We start from the raw sequence: 18,013 nt of genomic DNA, 5'->3' as shown, positions 1-18,013 counted from the left end.
CCCTTAAGGTGGTATCGCCCCAACCCCCTCCCGTAGATGGTATCGTCCAATCATCCCTTAGGGTGAGCTCGCCTGCCAGTCCCACAGTGTCTTCGGCCGTCGCCACGCTCCTATGCGGTAGGTCCCCACCCATCACTCCCCTAAAGATATCCTCTTTATTCCCCTCATTCTAACCGGAGCCGTTCCCTGTCTTGAACTTAGTTTCACCGCTTCTCTTAATTCTTGCCTCTCCGTGGGGACACTGGCCCTCGGAAAAGCGTGAGGGATTTTGTCCCCAGCGAGCTCCCGTAAGCCCAGAGTATGGTGGCCGACGCGCGCTCCCGCACGCTGATTTTGAATTCCAGGGTATTCTCCCGCAGGCGCTGAGAGGGGCCGCACAGATCCTAGCCTAAGTAATTATCAGCCGGGGACCCCTGCTAGTCTCCCTGAACTGCAAATTACAAAACACTACTAGCTTCTAACAGACGGCCACCAACGGCTTATTCTGTGGGCGCTGCTATATCGGCTAGCTATGTTGTTTGCAGGTCAGTTGTTTGAAACTACAGGCCCAGCTGGTATTTTAAAAAAATTTACTAGCGATATAGAAAATTTGGCACCTGTGAAATCCCATGGTGGGCCCTCGGTGAAATTAATATGAAGTAGACCAAATATCTACCCCACTTATCAACATCACCCCATCCTGATACAGTGTCCCCATCGTGTTAAATTTGTTGGCTTGTAGCCTCCTAGATGCAGGCAGCGTGTGTATAGGTCGTAGAGAATGTCTGCGCTGGCTTCTTCCTCGGAAGGGTCTAAAAACAGACCCCCGAGGGGCCAAGTGACTTTCCTAAGGCCCAGAGCTCCAATGCCTTCATTGACCTCTGGGTGGGGTGGGGAGTAGGAGAGATATTTAAAGGGGAAAGCCTTCAATACTGTCCCCCCCCACACGTGACAGTTAAGGGGCTAGATGGCAGGCAGAGGGCTGATCTGTTGGGGCAGGCCTTCCACCTACTGCTCCCACCTTGTCCCCGTAGCCATGCCATGCTGCACCACCAGGATCCTGCCTGAGACCAGATAGGAGAGAACAGTTACGAGCCTTGGGGTGGGATCCCTCGCACATACACACAAACCCTTATGTGGGGCAGGGAAGGGATCGCTCAGACTTCAGAGGGTTCTTCTCCAGGACCCCTGCCCCTCCTGAGGACTCAAACAAAAGCAGGGGTCAGAGATCCTCTGGGTCACGCTTGGGGTGCCCTGGTGTGTGAGTCATCCCTTCCTCTTCCTCCTGATCTTGCTCCTCCTCCTGATCTTGCTCCTCCTCCTCTTCTGTCTTCTCTTGCCCATCTGTGATCTTTTCCTTTCCAGTCCAAGTTTCCTGTAGACACGCTAGGTTAGGTGATAGAAAACAATGTAGGTATTAGTCCTGGGGGGAGGGGAGGTTGTGGTCTGGCAGGAAGGGGGCCAGCCCCACACACTTACCAGTTTCAGCAGTGGGGAGCACATGACCTTCACAGAGAAAATGCTGTAGGGGCTGCTCCTGATGGTGGAAGTACCAGTCTCCCACAACATCTTCAAACTCCTCCAGCATCGTCTCACACTGATCAAATGGGTCAGAAGGAACTATGCTCTGCTGGGCTTTGGAAATCTCCTCTCTATTCTTCACTCCCTTTCTGCCCACCCCACCTTGAAGAGGCAGGTAGCCAGGAGGCTAAACTCTGCTTACTAGCTGTGTGGTCCTCATTCATTCATCAAACATTTACTAGTACCTGTTCTACCAAGTAGACTATTAAACTCTATGTCTCAGGCTTCTTGCCTATAAAATGGGAAATGGTAATAGTACCTACCGTGTGAGGGTGCTTTGAGAGGAAAATGAGGCAGCGGCTGGAAAGTATGGGAGCCTGAATCTGACACATAGTAGGTGCTCAGTAAGTGGTAGTAGATATTATTAGCCTCTACTATTACTCCTTGATATGCTCCTGGGCCCACTTCAATCAATGATAGAGTCCTCACTCTGCCCCCTTCTCTCTGCTCAGAGGTGGACCTCCCTAGGATCTAGCTCTCCCCTCAGGCTCCCTTCTCATTGCCCTGGCAGTGCATTACCCCATCCTACCTGCTTCTTGAGGAATGTGACTTCCACGCTGGGCTCGTCCCACAGCTCCAGAGGGATCCCCAGATCCACCTTCACCCCCTTCTGCACCAGACCTTTCAGTGTTACCATGGTCTGGCTCTGACCCTGAAAGATAGGAATCTAGAATCAGCCGAGCCCCCTGCCCCACCTCTTTTTTCCCCTTTCTGCCATATCAGCACCGTCAATTACTGCAGACCCAGGGGTGAGCTCCATGAGGGTGAGATGAGGGAGTCTAACAAGGGGGTGGTGACACTCTCCAGAGCTGGAGGGAGATGGGTCCCAGAGGATATCCATTGTTGTTTCTGAAAAGTGGAATGCTGCCCTAGGGAAGGGTCTGACCTTGGCATATCTCAGTGAGCCCTTGCGCTCAGCATGAACACTGTAATCCAGGATCCGCTCACACAAATTCTCCAAGGCCTCTTCCAGCCTTGTCTCTCTGTGGGAAGAGGGGAAACAAAGACTCCTTGGATGCTGTAGGCACTCCCAGGGCTCCCTCAGGGGTTGGAAGGTAAGGGAGCACCAAAAAGAACTCACGAAACACTGTAAGGGACATGTCTCTTCCTCTTGCCCATGTCCAGCACCTGCCCCAGCTCCAGCACCTCTTGAGATCGGCCAGTGCGACTGAGCTCTTCCTGTAGCTCCAGGCTTAGCAGCTTACACACTAGATGTCCAAAAGGATGTGAAAGACAAACAAACATACCAGCAACTCATTCTGTAGATGAGCAAAAGCAGCAGAACGTGACGGTTACAAGTGCAGACTGTGGAGCCAGACTGGCATGGTTAGAATACTGACTCAGCCACTTAATAGCTATGTGACAATTCCACTGTGCCCTGGCTTCTTCATCTCTAAAATGGAGATAATAATATAATAGGACCGCCTGTGGAGGGGGGTTGTGAGGATTAAATAGATCAATCTACATAAAGCCCCTAGGATAGTGCCTGGCATATAGTGAGCACTGTATGTGTTTGCTTTTATTCTGCAGTTATTTATTGAGCTCCTATATGTACAACAGCAACATAGCAATAAGACCCATGACCCCATCCACAAGACATTGCTGATGCAGTTGGGGACAAATAAAATGATGACAGTGTGCTGTGATGGGCCCTGCACTAGAGGTTAACAAGAGATTTAATCTCATTAGGAAATGCAAAATTCATGAAATTGTCATGTGTTGACTTCCTACCGGCTTGTGATTTCCTTAAGGATGAGCGTTGTGTATGTTCCACCACTGTCTTCCAGCAAATAGCACCTGGCCTGGCATGAAGTGGGTCCCAAAAAAAGGGTGTGGCCTATACAGAAGTGCCACGCAAACTAAACACAGGGCAGGTAACAAAAGTGCCTAAAATGTTCCAGACACTACGCTAGGACCTCAGAGACAGGTACTCTCCTTTCCTCCACGGGCTTAACAATATAGTGGGAGGTGACAGAAAAGGAAGAAGGCTTCCAAAGGAATTGACATCTGAACTGGGCCTTGAAGAACCAAATGCAGAAGGGAGGGTTATTCCAGGCAAAACGAAAAACAGTGTGCTAAGGCACAGAGGTGCAAGAGGATAAGGCAGGCTCGGTGACAGGTGAGAAGTTCAGCGAGGCTGAAGCATGGGCACTCTGAGGAAGGGAGTTGAGGTACCGAAATGTAAGAGAGGTGGGGACCATACAACAGAGACTGTCAAAAATGGCTGTATTCCGACCACAGCAGGAGGCCTGCAGAGATGTTACAGCAAGGACTGACGACATGACCAGGTCTGTGTGTAGAAAAATGACAGGCGTGGGGAGAAAAGCAGGGACACAAATGAAGGAGAGGTTAGGTCCAGGTCATGCAGAATACTGATAATGAAATTCAGTGTGGAGTGAGGTGAAGGGAAAAAGAATCCAGGGAAGAAATTAAAGTCAGGAAAGCAACAAACTAGGAAACCACGGCACTCAATGGCCCAGCTCTTAAGTGTCCCTTCTCAGCTGCACACGTCCCCCACCGCTGTGGTGCAGCCATATAAGATGCTGTTCACAGTAAAATCCATAAGTATACATCCTCTGCAAACCCTTACACCTACAGGGAACCTCCTCCACTTATGTGGCCTCCTCTCTCCTTTATGAGCTTCAAGGGCTTATTTCCTTACCTCCAAACCTGCCCCGGGAGAGCGTGGGGCCTGTAATTTGAGAGCGTCTCTGAAAGGGTGGAGCAGAGGATGGCCAAAAGGTATAAGCCTCATACCCAGCTCCTGCAGGTTCCCCAGACTTAGGTTTAGTGACATGGGGGAAACACACTTCAGATGCTCAGTAAAGTGGGCGATCCTGGGCACGATCTCTGAACTACAATTCCCACAAATCACTGGGGCTACGCTACTAAGAAAAAGCGGGCTCCCTCTGGATGTCCTATGGGAATTGTAGTGCCATAGTTGTGGGGTAGCGCTCTACGTTCCCTCCTTTGACCCCCTTCAAATTCAGCCAGAGTCTCCCTGAGGTCTTCAAAGAGATCTAGTGACCCACCCATCACGGTCCATTTGGTTCGGCCCAGACTAAAGAGATGGGCAGAGGGATGCGAATAGGGGCTAGCTACTCCCATCAGATACCTTCGCATTTGCTGGGCAAGCGTTCTGTGTCATCGTCCTCCTTCGACGTCCCAACCCAAGCGCCGTACGCAGCCAAAATGAAAAGCAACATTCCCAACCGCACGGGTCCCATGACAAAGTGCTCTCCAAACCAACAACCCCTTGCCTTCAAACCAACTTCGTGAAGGCAGCGGGCCCTTTAAATTTCGAGGCGGTGTCAGCTGGAACTTCTAGCCGGCCTGGCTTGCGAGGCGCACGCGCAGTCCCGGCCGGAAAGGAGGTGGAGCCTCATAGCGCTCCTGGCTGTCCCGCCTCGGTTTTGTGGCGCCTCTTGGGGTCCTGGCCGCCGGGTAGTGAAGGAATAAACTGAAGTTAATTGCAGTAGGAGTATGTGCTCCTTACACGTAGACAGAGAAACCCGTTTTTTATACCACTTCAGGCCGTGAGCCTAGGAGACTCATTCCGGCTCGGGGAAGGGGCAGCGACTTGCTCTCCGTCTCTACCAGGACCTGCTCCCGGGAGGGGGCGGGGCGAACATGGCGCCGAGCGCCGGGTGAGCGGCGCTTTGGCGGCGGTGAGAGACTTTTAATGCGTGGGGCGTTCGGCTGGCGGGGAAGGGTCTGAGTGCTACCCGGGACTAGGCCCTTTGAAGGGCCCATGTGGGAACCGGGAGGAGGGCGGTGGGTTGTGTGTCCGTGCGGGGGGACTCCGTACGTGTATGTTTGCATTGGGGGATGTTGGGGGGATGAGGTGGGCTCTCAGCGCCTTCTTTCGCGCTGTACCCGTTGCCTGGGGACCTTCGACTCGCTTCCTTGCCGGGGAAGCCACTACCCAAGCCTAGCTCATGTTAACCATCTTCTGTGAAGCTTTCCTGCCGACTCCACTGACCTGAGGGGCTCCTGAGGCCGTAGTGTGTTTCGTGAGCTGTTTACTGGTAGAGGGTACGGAGGGTATTGAAGGATTAGTAAGAGTTCGCCATTGACCTGGGACACGACAGCGTCTTGTTTACCCAGTGCCGGGCACAGAGTATGTGTTGAATAAATGTTTTCCATGAACGTACGACTTAAAAGTGGAGGCGGAGACCAAATTCTCTTTCGCCCCCGTGCTCACCCCTCCAGAACGCCCCCATCAGTACCTCACCGTCAGTCCTAAACACTTTGACCTTAGTCTTCCTAATGCTAACTCCAAGCGAGCCACTCTCCTTTTGGCCACAAAGCAGGTTCCAAACTTGGACCTATATCTTGTTCATCAAGAGAATAGTGGTGCCATGTATTCACTGAGCCCCTACATCTCTAAGCCCTACACTTCATTAATTTATTCAGCAAGTATTTACTGAGTACAGTGTCTCCGGCACCAGTCCGGGGTCTTGGAATACATCAGTGAACACAAAGGAAAGGTAGTGGTGGTGGTAAACAATTAGAAATGATACAGTGTATATTAGCAGATGTTAAATTTTTCTTTGGGGGGAAAAAGAGCAGAGTGGGGTTGGAGTGTGGTATTAAATAGGGTGATGGGACTAGGCAGCCAAGCTAACATCTGGGGAAGAGCATTCAAGGCAGAAGGAAAAGAGCAAAGGCCAAAAAGCAAGAGCTTGCCTGTGAGGTTTGAACAGCAGGAGGAGAATGAGGCTGGATCAAGATGGAAGAAGGAAGGAAAACAGATCAGAGATGTGATTGGAGTGAGGGCAAATTATGAAGGGCCTTATAGACTATAATTAGGATTTTGGATTTTACTATAGGGTAAATGTGGAGCCATTCCAGTGTTTTGACAAAAAAATGACCCAGTCTGATTTATGTTTTGACAGAATCAGTCTGGCTGCTGTGTTAGGAAGAGATGTGGGGAGCAAGGGTGGAGGCAGGAAGCCCTTGTCAGGAGACTATTGGAATTAGCCAGGCGAGATATGGTGGTGACTTGGGCATGCCGTTGGGAGTGGAGGAGTCAGGTTGGATCACCCAACTGATTTGATGTGAGGGCTCACATAAAGAGTGAGTGCCTGGATAGATGGCATTGCCATGAAGATGAAGAAAACAGGCTGGACCTGGTGGGGAGCGAGAGATCAGGAGATCAGCTGTAGAAGAGATTTAAGTCGACAGTTTGATATGCAACACTGGTGTTAGGAAGACCGCCCTGGGCTGGGGATAGAAATTTGGCCGTCCTCCTGTAAGCAATACTGAAAATTGAGGGTAGTTGACATTACCAAAGAAATTAAGTGTAGCTACAGAAGAAGACCAAAGACTGAGCCCAGGACGCTCCAGCATTAGGCAGTTTTATTTATGTATTTTTTTAAGGTGAGAAGAGGAAGAACTTGTCAAGGAAACCGAGGGGGGTGGGGTGGCCAGTGAGATAGGAGGAAGCCAGGAGAAGGTAGTGTGCAGTGCAGTGAAGAGTGTCTTCAGGAGGGAGTAGTCTAGCTATAGTAGATGCTGCCAGCAGGTCAAGTCTGATGATGACAGAGAGTGGACCTTGGATTCCACAGTGTGGAGTCATCGGCGACCTTGAGCTGTTTCAGGGACCTGGTGGGGTCAAAAGCTTGATTGGAGTAGGTGCAAGAAAGGAAAGGAAGTAGAAACAGGATAATTCTTTCAGGGAGTTTGGTTGCAAGGAGGAGCCGAAACATGGGGCTCTTCTAGAGAAAGTGGAATGAAAAGTAACATTTTTTTAAAAAATTTTTAAAATGTTTTTGTTTTTGAGAGAGAATGAGAGCGTGAGCAGGAGAGGGGCAGAAAGAGAGGGAGACACAGAATCCAAAGCAGGCTCCAGGCTCTGAGCTGTCAGCACAGAGCCTGATGGTGGGCTCGAACTTGAGAACTGTGAGGTCATGACCTGAGCCAAAGTTGGATGCTTAACCACCACCCAGGCACCCCAAATTAACATTTAAAATTTTTAATTGTGGTGAAATACACATAACACAAAGCTCACCATCTGAAACCATTTCAAGTGTACACTTTAGCGGGATTAAATACATTCATGATGTTCTACAACTGTCACACCATCCATCTCCAGAACTCTTCATGTTGTAAAACCGAAGCTCTGTCATTATACACTAACTCCCCATTCTTCCCTCCCCTAGCCACAGCAACCCCATTCTGCTGAGTCTATGAATTTGACTCCATTAAGAACCTCATAAAAGTGGAATCATAACACTGTTTGCCCTTTTCTGGCTCCCTTATTTCACTCTGCATAGTGTCCTCAAGGTTCACCCATGTCGTAGCATGTGTCAGAATCACCTTCCTTTTTCAGGCTTGATACTAGTCTGGTGTATGGATAGACGACTGTCTTGTTTTCTTGAGAAGGGAGAAATAAGTGCATTTGGGAGGCTGATGGGAACCATCGACCAAGTAGGTTGAAAATGTGGTGGTGATGCAGGGAGACGGAAGCAGTGTTGGAGTTAGCAAGGGGCACAAATGACTTCTCTACGGTAACAGGCAGGAAGGCAGAAGATGTGGGCGCCAGTGCCGTTAGGTTGGTGGATGCAGTGGGAGTCTATGGGGGTCTCTTCTAATGGCGTAAAGTGCGGAGGAGAGGTTGTATCATGTAGGACAGAGGGGGACTGAGTGCACTGAGGTGTGGTATGATTGTCAGGCAGTTTGTGATCATTGAGGCGCTGGGTGGCTCAGTTGGTTAAGCATCTGACTCTTTTTTTGTTTTTTTGGTTTTTTTTTTTTTGAAAGAGGGAGAGAGAGAGAATCCCAAGCAGGCTCCACACTGTCAGAACAGAGACCTACACAGGGCTTGAACCCACAAGCCATGAGGTCATGACCTAAGCCAAAATCAAGAGTCAGACACTACCGACCAAGACACCCAGGTGCCCCAAGTGTCTGACTCTTGATCTCAGCTCAGGTCGTCTTTTTCTTCTTCTTCCTTCTTCCTTCTTCCTTCTCCCCCTTCTCCCCCTTCTTCTCCTTCTTCTTCTTCTCCTCCTTCTTCTTCTCCTCCTTCTTCTTCTTCCTTCTTCTTCTTCTTTCTTCTTCTTCTTCTTTCTTCTTTTTTTTTGATGTTTATTCATTTTGAGAGAGAGAGAAAGAGGTGGGACAGGCAGAGGGAGAGAGAGAATTTTAAGCATGCTCCACACCCAGCATGGAGCCTGACACAGGGCTTAATCTCATAAACTAAGAGATCATGACCTGAGTGGAAATCAAGAGTCATATGCTCAACTGACTAGCCACCCAGGCACCCCTCATCTCAGGTCTTGATCTCAGGGCTGTGAGTTCAAGCCCTGCATTGGGAAGAAACCCAAAGCTGGGAGGATGTAAGTAACTTGCCCAAATAACCCAGCTAAGTAATCTAGGGCCAGGATTTAAATTGAAGACACGTCTGTTCTCGTATATCTCACTTGCATGGCACCTGGCACAGAATCAGAGCTCAGTACATTTTGTTGAACCGGGTCAGATCACTACCTGCTTCTCTTACACCCAATACTAATTACACGGAGATGGACACGTTTATTTTTTATTTCTGCCCACCCCATACCCCTGCCAGGTCTCCCATCTTTCCACCCTGGGGTATCACTCTTTGGGGGAGGGAGAGAGAGGCTCCAGAATGGCTGAGGAGAAGAAGCTGAAGCTCAGCAATACCGTGCTGCCTTCGGAGTCGATGAAAGTGGTGGCCGAGTCCATGGGCATCGCTCAGATCCAGGAGGAGACCTGCCAGCTGCTGACAGACGAGGTCAGCTACCGCATCAAGGAGATTGCACAGGTACCCCAACTGCTCCACCCAGCCCTTCATTGTGTTAAGAATGCTGCCCAGGCCCCCTTCTTCCTCAGGCTCTTGAGTTGATGTTTGTTCTCCCACCCCCAGGATGCCTTGAAGTTCATGCACATGGGGAAGCGGCAGAAGCTAACCACCAGTGACATCGATTACGCACTGAAGCTAAAGAATGTCGAGGTGATTGAGACACGCGGGACTGAGGTTGGCAGGGTTGGTGGGGGGCAAGATGGTGAGACCCGTCTTCCCTGACACTGCATTTGCCTTCAGTCATGCCTCCTTGGGCTCCCTTCTCATCTCAATGTCTCTTTCTCTCTCTCTCTCTCTCTCTCTCTCTCTCCTGATCCAGCCACTCTATGGCTTCCACGCCCAGGAGTTCATTCCTTTTCGTTTCGCCTCTGGTGGGGGCCGGGAGCTTTACTTCTACGAGGAGAAGGAGGTTGATCTGAGCGACATCATCAATACTCCTCTGCCCCGGGTGCCCCTGGATGTCTGCCTCAAAGGTTGGGGCGGGGATCGCAGGGTGGCAGGGAGGAGGAAAAGGGGTTGAGGAGGCTCACAAGTGAAGAAGCCCTCAGCGTGAGATCGCTAGGGAGTTGCAGGAAGTGGGGACAGGACGGAAAGCACATCCCTGGTATGGAGTGACTCCCTAGTGTCCATGTCCAGCCGTTCAACTTGACACCTTCTTTCCTCACAGCTCATTGGCTGAGCATTGAAGGCTGCCAGCCAGCTATACCTGAGAACCCACCCCCAGGTAACCTCATCTGTGCCCAAGGCCCACCCCTCTCTATCTCATGTCCCCTCTCCTTCCTTTATATCCCCTGCCACTCTCGTCACTCCTGCTGTGACGGCTTTCCCACCAGCTCCCAAAGAGCAGCAGAAGGCTGAGGCCACAGAACCCCTGAAGTCAGCAAAGCCAGGCCAGGAGGAAGATGGACCCTTGAAAGGCAAAGGTCAAGGGGCTGCTCCAGCTGACGGCAAAGGTCAGTATTGCTAGGCTGGGCCCCTCGGTGCTCCTGCCAGATGGCGATTTGTGAGGTGGCTGAGGGCAGGGCAAGGGGTGACACCTATGGCTAGAGAGCCCTGGAAAGGATCAGGAAACCTGAGAGGAGCCAGGTCCTGGGTCTCACCAGGCAGGGAGCAAAGGTTTGTCCGGCTCTAGGCCTCTTCTGGAGCCTTCGTGTTCAAACCTGTCTTGGCAATTCACACAGGGAAAGAGAAGAAGGCACCACCCCTGCTGGAGGGGGCCCCTTTGCGACTGAAGCCCCGAAGTATCCACGAGCTGTCCGTGGAGCAGCAGCTGTACTACAAGGAGATCACTGAAGCGTGTGTGGGCTCCTGTGAGGCCAAGAGAGCGGTGAGGCCCTGCCGACCTGCTTCTCCCCGCCTGGGGCATTCCTTCTCTCTGGAGTTCCAGAAATCCCTCCCCATCTCTGCCCCTCCGCGTCACTTGCTCCCTCCCCACTGCAGGAGGCGCTGCAGAGCATTGCAACGGACCCAGGGCTCTATCAGATGCTGCCGCGATTCAGCACCTTCATCTCGGAGGGGGTGAGAGGAGGCAGAAGGGCAGGACCCAGGATGAGGTTCCGGGCGGTGAGGAGGCAGCGGGGGGAGCTCATCGGAGGGTCTCACTGCCCTGTCACTTCCCCTTCCGGCAGGTCCGTGTGAATGTGGTGCAGAACAACCTGGCCCTGCTCATCTACCTGATGCGCATGGTGAAGGCGCTGATGGACAACCCCACGCTGTATCTAGAAAAATACGTGAGCGGCCCTGCCCACCCACCTTTCAGCCTGGGGTCGGGGCACCTGGTTGCCACCAACAGGAAGCCATCCTCAGAATTGGCCAACTTGCCACTTCTCCCTTAGGTCCATGAGTTGATTCCAGCTGTGATGACGTGCATCGTAAGCAGACAGCTGTGCCTGCGGCCAGATGTGGACAATCACTGGGCACTCCGGGACTTTGCTGCCCGCCTCGTGGCCCAGATCTGCAAGCATTTCAGCACGACCACCAACAACATCCAGTCCCGGATCACCAAGACCTTCACCAAGGTGAGCAAAAATGAGGAGTGTAGACGATCTTGCATCTCCACCCCAGGGTGGTGACCAGGGCAAAGAGCTTCACCCACACCAGAGGCGGTTCAGCGTGGCTAGAGGAAGTGACAGTGGAAAGATGCGGGAGACGGACAGGGACTGGCACCTGTAGTGTTGTAACAATCTACAACATAAGTGTGTTCGCGAGACTTATTCCTTAACAATTAGCCTCTCGGGCCCCTTTCCCCATTATATCTTCCTTCCCCTTGCAGAGCTGGGTGGACGAGAAGACTCCATGGACTACGCGGTATGGCTCCATCGCAGGCCTGGCAGAGCTCGGACACGATGTGAGGCCCCCGGCGCGGGGAACACTGCAAGAAAGGAGGCATCGTGGGTCCTAGTGGGCAAGGGCCCCACCTGCAAGGCCCTGTGGTGACCCGAGGGCCCTGGCTTGTCCCCTTCCCTTCCAACAGGTGATTAAGACTCTGATTCTGCCACGGCTGCAGCAGGAAGGGGAGCGGATCCGCGGTGTCCTGGACGGCCCTGTGCTGAGCAACATTGACCGCATTGGAGCTGACCATGTGCAGAGCCTCCTCCTGGTGACTAGAACCCCTGTCCCTGCCCTCCCCCCAATCCTTCCCCCCGCCACTCCCCCCCCCCCACACACAGGCACGACAATCAGTAAACAGCTGTTGTCTTTTATTCACTCATTGCATTTGCCTCATGTGTTCCGAGCCCAATACTGTTGTGCAGATGGAGAGACAAAGGCAAGAGGTTAAGTAAGAAATCAGAGACCTTAACTGTCAGCCTGTGACCCTGCTTAGACTGGACCGCCCCCGAGGCTTCCCCATCACTGTGCTGCATTCCATGCAGGGCATCCCCCTGTGGACCAGCCACCCCTTAGAAATCACAAGTGTTTTCAGCAAGTTTCCCCATCCACACTGGTGCTGCCTGGGGTTCCTCACACACACTGCCAGCCCAGCAGCCTGGCCTGCAACACAACGCACTGGAGTAATGGGCAGTTTCCTTTCTCACCCCTTCCTTGTCACTTCCTGAGTGTCCCAGCCCTCCACCTACCTTGTTTTTCTTTGCTTTCTCTGCAGAAACACTGTGCCCCTGTTCTGGCAAAGCTGCGCCTACCACCTGACAATCAAGATGCCTATCGGGCAGAATTTGGGTCCCTCGGGCCCCTCCTCTGCTCTCATGTTGTCAAGGCCCGGGCCCAGGCTGCTCTGCAGGCTCAGCAGGTCAACAGGACCACTCTGACCATCACTCAGGTCAGGGACTGGGGGGAAGAGGGGTCTGGTGAGGAAACACGTGGGAAGGGGCAAGCAGGGGGGACAGGGCCATGGTTCCCTTCAGAGTGGGGGACTCACAGACGCACGCTTGCTTTTGTAAAACACAGGGCCCTCTGAGTGAGACTTGGGGGCTCTGAGTCCCCTTAGTGGATGATTCTTCAACCCAAGGGAGACCCTCTGAGGAGCAGCAATAAGTGCCCCTCCTTTTCACATTTCCTTCCTGCCTCTTCTTTGTGCAGCCCCGGCCCACGCTGACCCTCTCCCAGGCCCCTCAGCCTGGCCCTCGGACCCCTGGCTTGCTGAAGGTCCCTGGCTCCATTGCACTGCCTGTGCAGACCTTGGTGTCTGCGCGAGCTGCTGCCCCGCCTCAGCCTTCCCCTCCTCCAACCAAGTTTATTGTCATGTCCTCATCCTCCAGCGCCTCATCCACTCAACAGGTACTGGGACTCAGGTGGGACTGGGGAGGGTGCGGAGCACAACCAGGGTTACCTCCAAGTACCCTGGGGGGCCCCAGAGTAGAGCCCAGTCCCCCCTGGGCCTAAAGACAGGAGCAGGAAGGAGCAATTCACGGAGGCCATAAGGCATAGCTGCTCATCCTGAGCTCGGGTCTCAGGCCTACAGGCACCTGAGCAGGTGAATGAATCATCAACTCTTCTGTCGGAACAGGTGAATTCTCCCCCAGGCAGTGCCTCTCCTTTCTCCCCCCAGGTCCTGTCCCTCAGCACCTCAGCCCCTGGCTCAGGCTCCACCACTACCTCTCCCGTCACCACCACGGTCCCCAGCGTGCAGCCCATCGTCAAGCTGGTCTCTACTGCCACCACCGCACCCCCTAGCACTGCTCCCTCTGGTCCGGGCAGCGTCCAGAAGTACATCGTGGTCTCTCTTCCTCCTACAGGGGAGGGCAAAGGAGGCCCCACCTCCCATCCTTCTCCAGCTCCTGCCCCATCCTCAGCCCCCTCCCCGCTTGGGGGCAGTGCCCTCTGTGGGGGGAAACAGGAAGCTGGGGATAGCCCCCCTCCAGCTCCAGGGACTCCAAAAACTAACGGCTCCCAGCCCCCTGGCTCTGGCTCCCCTCAGCCTGCGCCTTAATGCTGTCACACATCTGCCAACCTTCTTCTCTCCCCGATTCCCTCTCTTTCTCTCTCTCTCTCTCTCTCTCTCTCTCTCTCTCTCACACACACACACACACACACACACACACACACACACACACGCTAGGTGGAAGTAATGGTTTGCTTCTTCCATGTTACTTTTAGATATTGTACAGCCAGTTCCTCAGAATAAAAGTTTGATTTGTAAATTCTGATCCACCCCGGCCTTTCCTGTGTCAGGTACCACAGGAAGGTCAAATATGTCAACTAGGACTGGTCTCCTGGACTCTCAGGACTCAGGACATTTCATCCAGGTCCATGACCGTGGTCTGGAAGGGTGGAAAAGACAGTATCGTCCTTCTCTGGTTCCACAGACTACTGCCTTTGCTGCCCGCATCCTCGTCTGGGGAGCCTCAGATCCGAATGACGTAGGCATCACTGTGGCTCAGATGTCGCACCCACTTGTGGGGGTTGGCATTGCCACAGGGTCTGAACGCCAGCCTGAGGAAGCGCACCTGGAGGCCAGAGCATGTGTGCCGGGGAAGTTCAAAAGAGAGGCTGGCGGGGCCCAGCCCCAGCGGAGGGGCCGTGGTGGAGGGTCCTTGGCCAGAAGGCCCAGGGAGACCTGGAACATCCATCTGTGAGGGACAGAGGCCAGGGAAGGGTGCTGAGGGCACAGAGGAGGGAGGGCATGGGGCTCAGGTCCAGTGCATGAGGAGGGGTGGTTGGGGCTAAACATGCAGCTGGAAGAGAGGGTCTCGGGGAGTCGGCAGCTCGTACCTGGAAAAGGCCTGACAGCTGGGAGCCGCCTTGCACCCGAGGCAGGTCCCAGTGGAGGGCTCCATCCCCGAGCTCTGCCTTCTGTTCAGGGCCGCTCAGCTCCTGAGACAGGCTGAAGTTTGGGGATGACAGGCGCTGCGCTCAGCCTGCCTTCCTGGGACAGGCTGGTCCCACCCTCCCTGCCACCACCCTGTCACCCTGGGGAAGCTGGCAAAACCTCCCGGGCCCTGCGGCTGCAACACTAACCTAATCACCCCTCGCGGCAGGGGAAGGTGCAGCCTGACGTTGAGAGCTTGGCTGCCAAGAAGAGAGGAACAGAGTCAGCCCCGGGATGGCAGTGACTCGTCCCCCCTCTTCAATAACGCCACTAGCACAGGTGTTACACCCACCCCCTTTCCCAGCCTTCCTGTCTCTAACTGAATGGGATTCCGAAGCTGACGGACGCATCCGAACGGTGAAGCAACAGGTATTTGGGCCCTGTGTCCTGCCCCACGATACTGAACGAGGCCTGCCTAACCCCCTACTCGTACCTCTTCGGGGGCAGGTCGCATCGTAACTTCAGGTAAACCTGGAGCCTGGGTGAAAGGGATGGTTCTGTTACTCACTGGCCTCTCACCATCCCCACCCGGGACCCCCATGCAGGGCTGCTGCGTAGGTCGGTCATGCCCCCAAGCAGAAGAGAGAAGGGATGATATCCAGCCCAACTCCACTAAGGGCTGAGTCTGCATAGGGGGGAGGGTGCCTTTTTCTGACTTGTACCTATTACCATCCCTCCTCCACAATGCGCTTTGGGAACAGATGTGCATTAGCTTGGACTTCGGGAAAGTTCTAGAAGAGAAAAACGGTCTTACCTGCCTGAGCCTCGGTCCCACTGCACAGAGGGAAAGAGCCGGAAGGGGAGTGGGGAGGGGAGGTCGTCTGAGAGTTGGTACCGCATCACAGTCAGCTGAGACCAGACAGGAATGGAGGTCAGTTTGGTCTCCTCACACCTGAACTTGCCTCCCTTCCCAACGGAGGATGGAAAGTGCTAGGCCAGCCCAATCCTGACCTCGCCCTGAGGGGGCTGCAAGCGGAGGATTCGATGAGACTCAAACTCCTCAAGGAGCACTGAGCTGTGAAATGAGACCTCATCCACCCGGATTCCTGGGCCGTAACCTGGAGGGAAAGAAAGTGTCCTCTCCTAACCCAGGTTGTGGGTGAGAAGAGCAGCAAGGTGGTAGCTGGGGGAAAACCCATCTCTGTTCCATGAAACTTTTGGTGGCAACCTGTACCTAGGGGAGAAGGACCCCTTTTCTTCTCACCTCTCAGTTCTGACTTCCCCACACAAAACTCTTCTGTCAGGCCAATGCGCATCTCTGTCACAGAAAAGAACAGAAAAGGCCACCAGATACCAACATTCACATACCACCAAGGAGTCCGTTCCAAACCCCACCCTGGGCTAAGCCTGCAGACTTCTCACCAGAGCCACTGGGAAGAAAGCTCTTGAGCCGGATCTCTCCCTGCACGTCTACCTTCAGCAGCGAGCCCTGAGAAGAACGGAGAGATCAATGTCCCGAGGTGACACCCCGCCCCCGACCCCATACATTTCCCAAAAGCCGTTTATCCTCTGCTCTAGGGCTGGGGGCCCAAACTCACGTTAGATGCTATCAGTACAGACAGCCTCTCGACCACATCCAAAAACACTTCATTCTTTTGGCTCTGAAGAAGAGAGGGGATTTGGAGGCTGAGTGACCTGTGTTGTAAAGTGCATGGGCAGAAAGGACAGGCCAGTGGAAGCTAGGGCCCTGGGGTGGGGACATGGGGAAGGGAAGGGATTGTCCACGTCTGGGAACACCAGGATCTCGTTCTCTGGTGTTCCAGGAAAAACTCAGAGGGTCTGATGCATCTCACCTGGTCAGAGCGGCTGGACAGGACAGGGCGGCTGGCTGCACTGCTGGGGGCCACTTTGCTCTGCTGCGTCTCAGCCCCAAACTGTAAAGCACCCAAAGCAAGCAATCTTCAGGTTTGACACTACCCACCACCCCTCCTCCTCCTCTTTCCCTCGACTGACCAAGCCAACACTGCTGAGGTCAAAGAGACTGAAGGGCTTGCTGACCACAGCCTCTGTCTGGATGAAGTTTCTCAGCATCTCTGTGGATGTGGTCTGCACGTAGCCATAGTCCTGTGGGCAGAGGAAGGACAGCCTGTGGGAGGTCAGTGGAGGGAAGGGGTGGAAATGAATGGACTTAGCCTCCCACCCACAGTGCATATCTGCAAGGAATGGGGTGCAGTGAGGGAAATGCTTGGCCCTTACCAGCACTTCATCCAGGAGCTCATAGACAAGAGCCACGTTGCGGGAGATGGTCCCCTCGCCCAAGGAGCCACAGTAATCGCCCAGGAGAGTGGCCAACCTGAGAAAACGAGTCGGAGTGTGCATATGCCCCTCCTGTCAGATCCCCGCGCCCAGGTGCCCAGCCCTGCCTTCCTCACCGGGAGAGCAGCTCTAGGAGGCTGAAGGGAGAAATGTTCTCTGAAGTCGTGGCCACCAAATAGAGGCCGCTGTGTCTGATGTGAATAAAATGACGGTCATCGTGGTGCTGAGGCAGAGGTGGGGAAGAAGCATTAGGAAGAGAGCTGTGATTAAGGGCCCGTGAGACTTCCTAGCAGTGTGCCTTGAGAACCCTGGGCATCCCCCCTGGGGTCCAGCTTCCTGACATGTCAGGGGAGGTAACCAATAGTACCCACCCCGGAGTTGCGGGGGGATTGGGACGTGAGAGGAGCCTGTGCCTGGTGCATTGTTAGCTCTTGATAAACTTGAATTCACATTATTTGGCGTAACGTACCCCCCAAGCGGAAGCTCTCAGGGAAAGAGCCCTGGGAGGAAGGAGGCGCCCTCCCCACCCGCCCCCTGCCCGCCAGGCGCATCCCCCACTCCCCGCCACTGGTTACCATGACAACCGGGGACTCATCTCCGGGCAGTCCCGTCAGCTTCCGGTAGAAGAGCTCGGCCACATCCCGACCACCACTGTCCCCGCGGACTGACCGGGTGGAAGAACAGCTAAGGAGCCAGCGATACAGTCAGGCCCCGGGGCACCACTTCCACCCAGGGCCCCCCCTCCTGCCCCGTAGGTCAAGGATACAATCCTTGTAGATGAGCGGGTCCCCTTTGGAGGAAAGAATGAAGAACTGGGAGATCATGGCGGCTCTGGAGAGTAGGCAGGGAGACAACGAAAGTTGGGCCTGCCCCGCCCTGCGGCCCCGGAACAAAAGGACGAGCGTACGCTGGCCCTTTAAGAGCAATTCTCCTCCCGCGCCACCTCAGACCGCGGGAAACCGCCGTCCGCCCCGCCTTTCCGTCCCGGTGCAGGAGCCTCTTCCCTGTCACTCAGCCCAGGCTCGCCGGGTGATTGGCCGAGGCTGGGGCCGGCGGTGAGTGGGAGGGGCAAAGAGCCTCCTCTTTGATAGGCCCGCACGCGG

The 18,013-nt window shown here is 54.0% G+C and overlaps 3 protein-coding genes across 6 annotated transcripts; 1 reads left to right on the top strand and 2 right to left on the bottom strand.

The window, feature by feature from the left end:
• The first annotated feature begins 32 nt into the window (after positions 1–32).
• On the top strand, positions 33–13,986 carry TAF6 (TATA-box binding protein associated factor 6). Of its 3 annotated transcripts, none has more exons than XM_060649393.3 (15): positions 33–117; positions 9,134–9,349; positions 9,452–9,538; positions 9,708–9,861; positions 10,056–10,112; positions 10,222–10,341; positions 10,570–10,715; positions 10,829–10,906; positions 11,017–11,118; positions 11,224–11,406; positions 11,661–11,735; positions 11,862–11,987; positions 12,492–12,665; positions 12,926–13,123; positions 13,395–13,986. In XM_060649393.3, exons 2-15 carry the CDS (start codon positions 9,194–9,196, stop codon positions 13,773–13,775), a joined length of 2,037 nt encoding a protein of 678 aa, XP_060505376.1. In that variant the 5' UTR covers positions 33–117; positions 9,134–9,193; the 3' UTR covers positions 13,776–13,986. The 3 variants fall into 3 exon arrangements, with proteins under 3 accessions (XP_060505376.1, XP_060505375.1, XP_060505374.1); XM_060649392.3 differs by lacking the exon at positions 33–117 and adding an exon at positions 4,963–5,207; XM_060649391.3 differs by lacking the exon at positions 33–117 and adding an exon at positions 4,964–5,228.
• CNPY4 (canopy FGF signaling regulator 4) lies at positions 556–4,927 on the bottom strand. Its single transcript, XM_060649399.3, has 6 exons — positions 4,676–4,927; positions 2,642–2,768; positions 2,447–2,543; positions 2,090–2,212; positions 1,459–1,576; positions 556–1,365 (listed from the first exon to the last, which is right to left on the bottom strand). Exons 1-6 carry the CDS (start codon positions 4,785–4,787, stop codon positions 1,202–1,204), a joined length of 741 nt encoding a protein of 246 aa, XP_060505382.1. The 5' UTR covers positions 4,788–4,927; the 3' UTR covers positions 556–1,201.
• AP4M1 (adaptor related protein complex 4 subunit mu 1) lies at positions 12,066–17,893 on the bottom strand. Of its 2 annotated transcripts, XM_060649395.3 has the most exons (15): positions 17,677–17,892; positions 17,486–17,574; positions 17,027–17,133; positions 16,851–16,947; positions 16,608–16,718; positions 16,448–16,528; positions 16,193–16,255; positions 16,017–16,083; positions 15,859–15,912; positions 15,606–15,712; positions 15,409–15,503; positions 15,088–15,132; positions 14,804–14,854; positions 14,558–14,669; positions 12,066–14,415 (listed from the first exon to the last, which is right to left on the bottom strand). In XM_060649395.3, exons 1-15 carry the CDS (start codon positions 17,732–17,734, stop codon positions 14,191–14,193), a joined length of 1,362 nt encoding a protein of 453 aa, XP_060505378.1. In that variant the 5' UTR covers positions 17,735–17,892; the 3' UTR covers positions 12,066–14,190. The 2 variants fall into 2 exon arrangements, with proteins under 2 accessions (XP_060505378.1, XP_060505379.1); XM_060649396.3 differs by lacking the exon at positions 14,804–14,854 and having other exon boundaries at positions 17,677–17,893.
• Between the last annotated feature and the right edge of the window lie 120 nt (positions 17,894–18,013).

The sequence above is a fragment of the Panthera onca genome, chromosome E3 (genome assembly GCF_046562875.1).
Source record: "Panthera onca isolate mPanOnc1 chromosome E3, mPanOnc1 haplotype 2, whole genome shotgun sequence".
Lineage (NCBI taxonomy): Eukaryota > Metazoa > Chordata > Mammalia > Carnivora > Felidae > Panthera > Panthera onca.
This window is presented reverse-complemented; position numbering and strand designations above follow the sequence as displayed.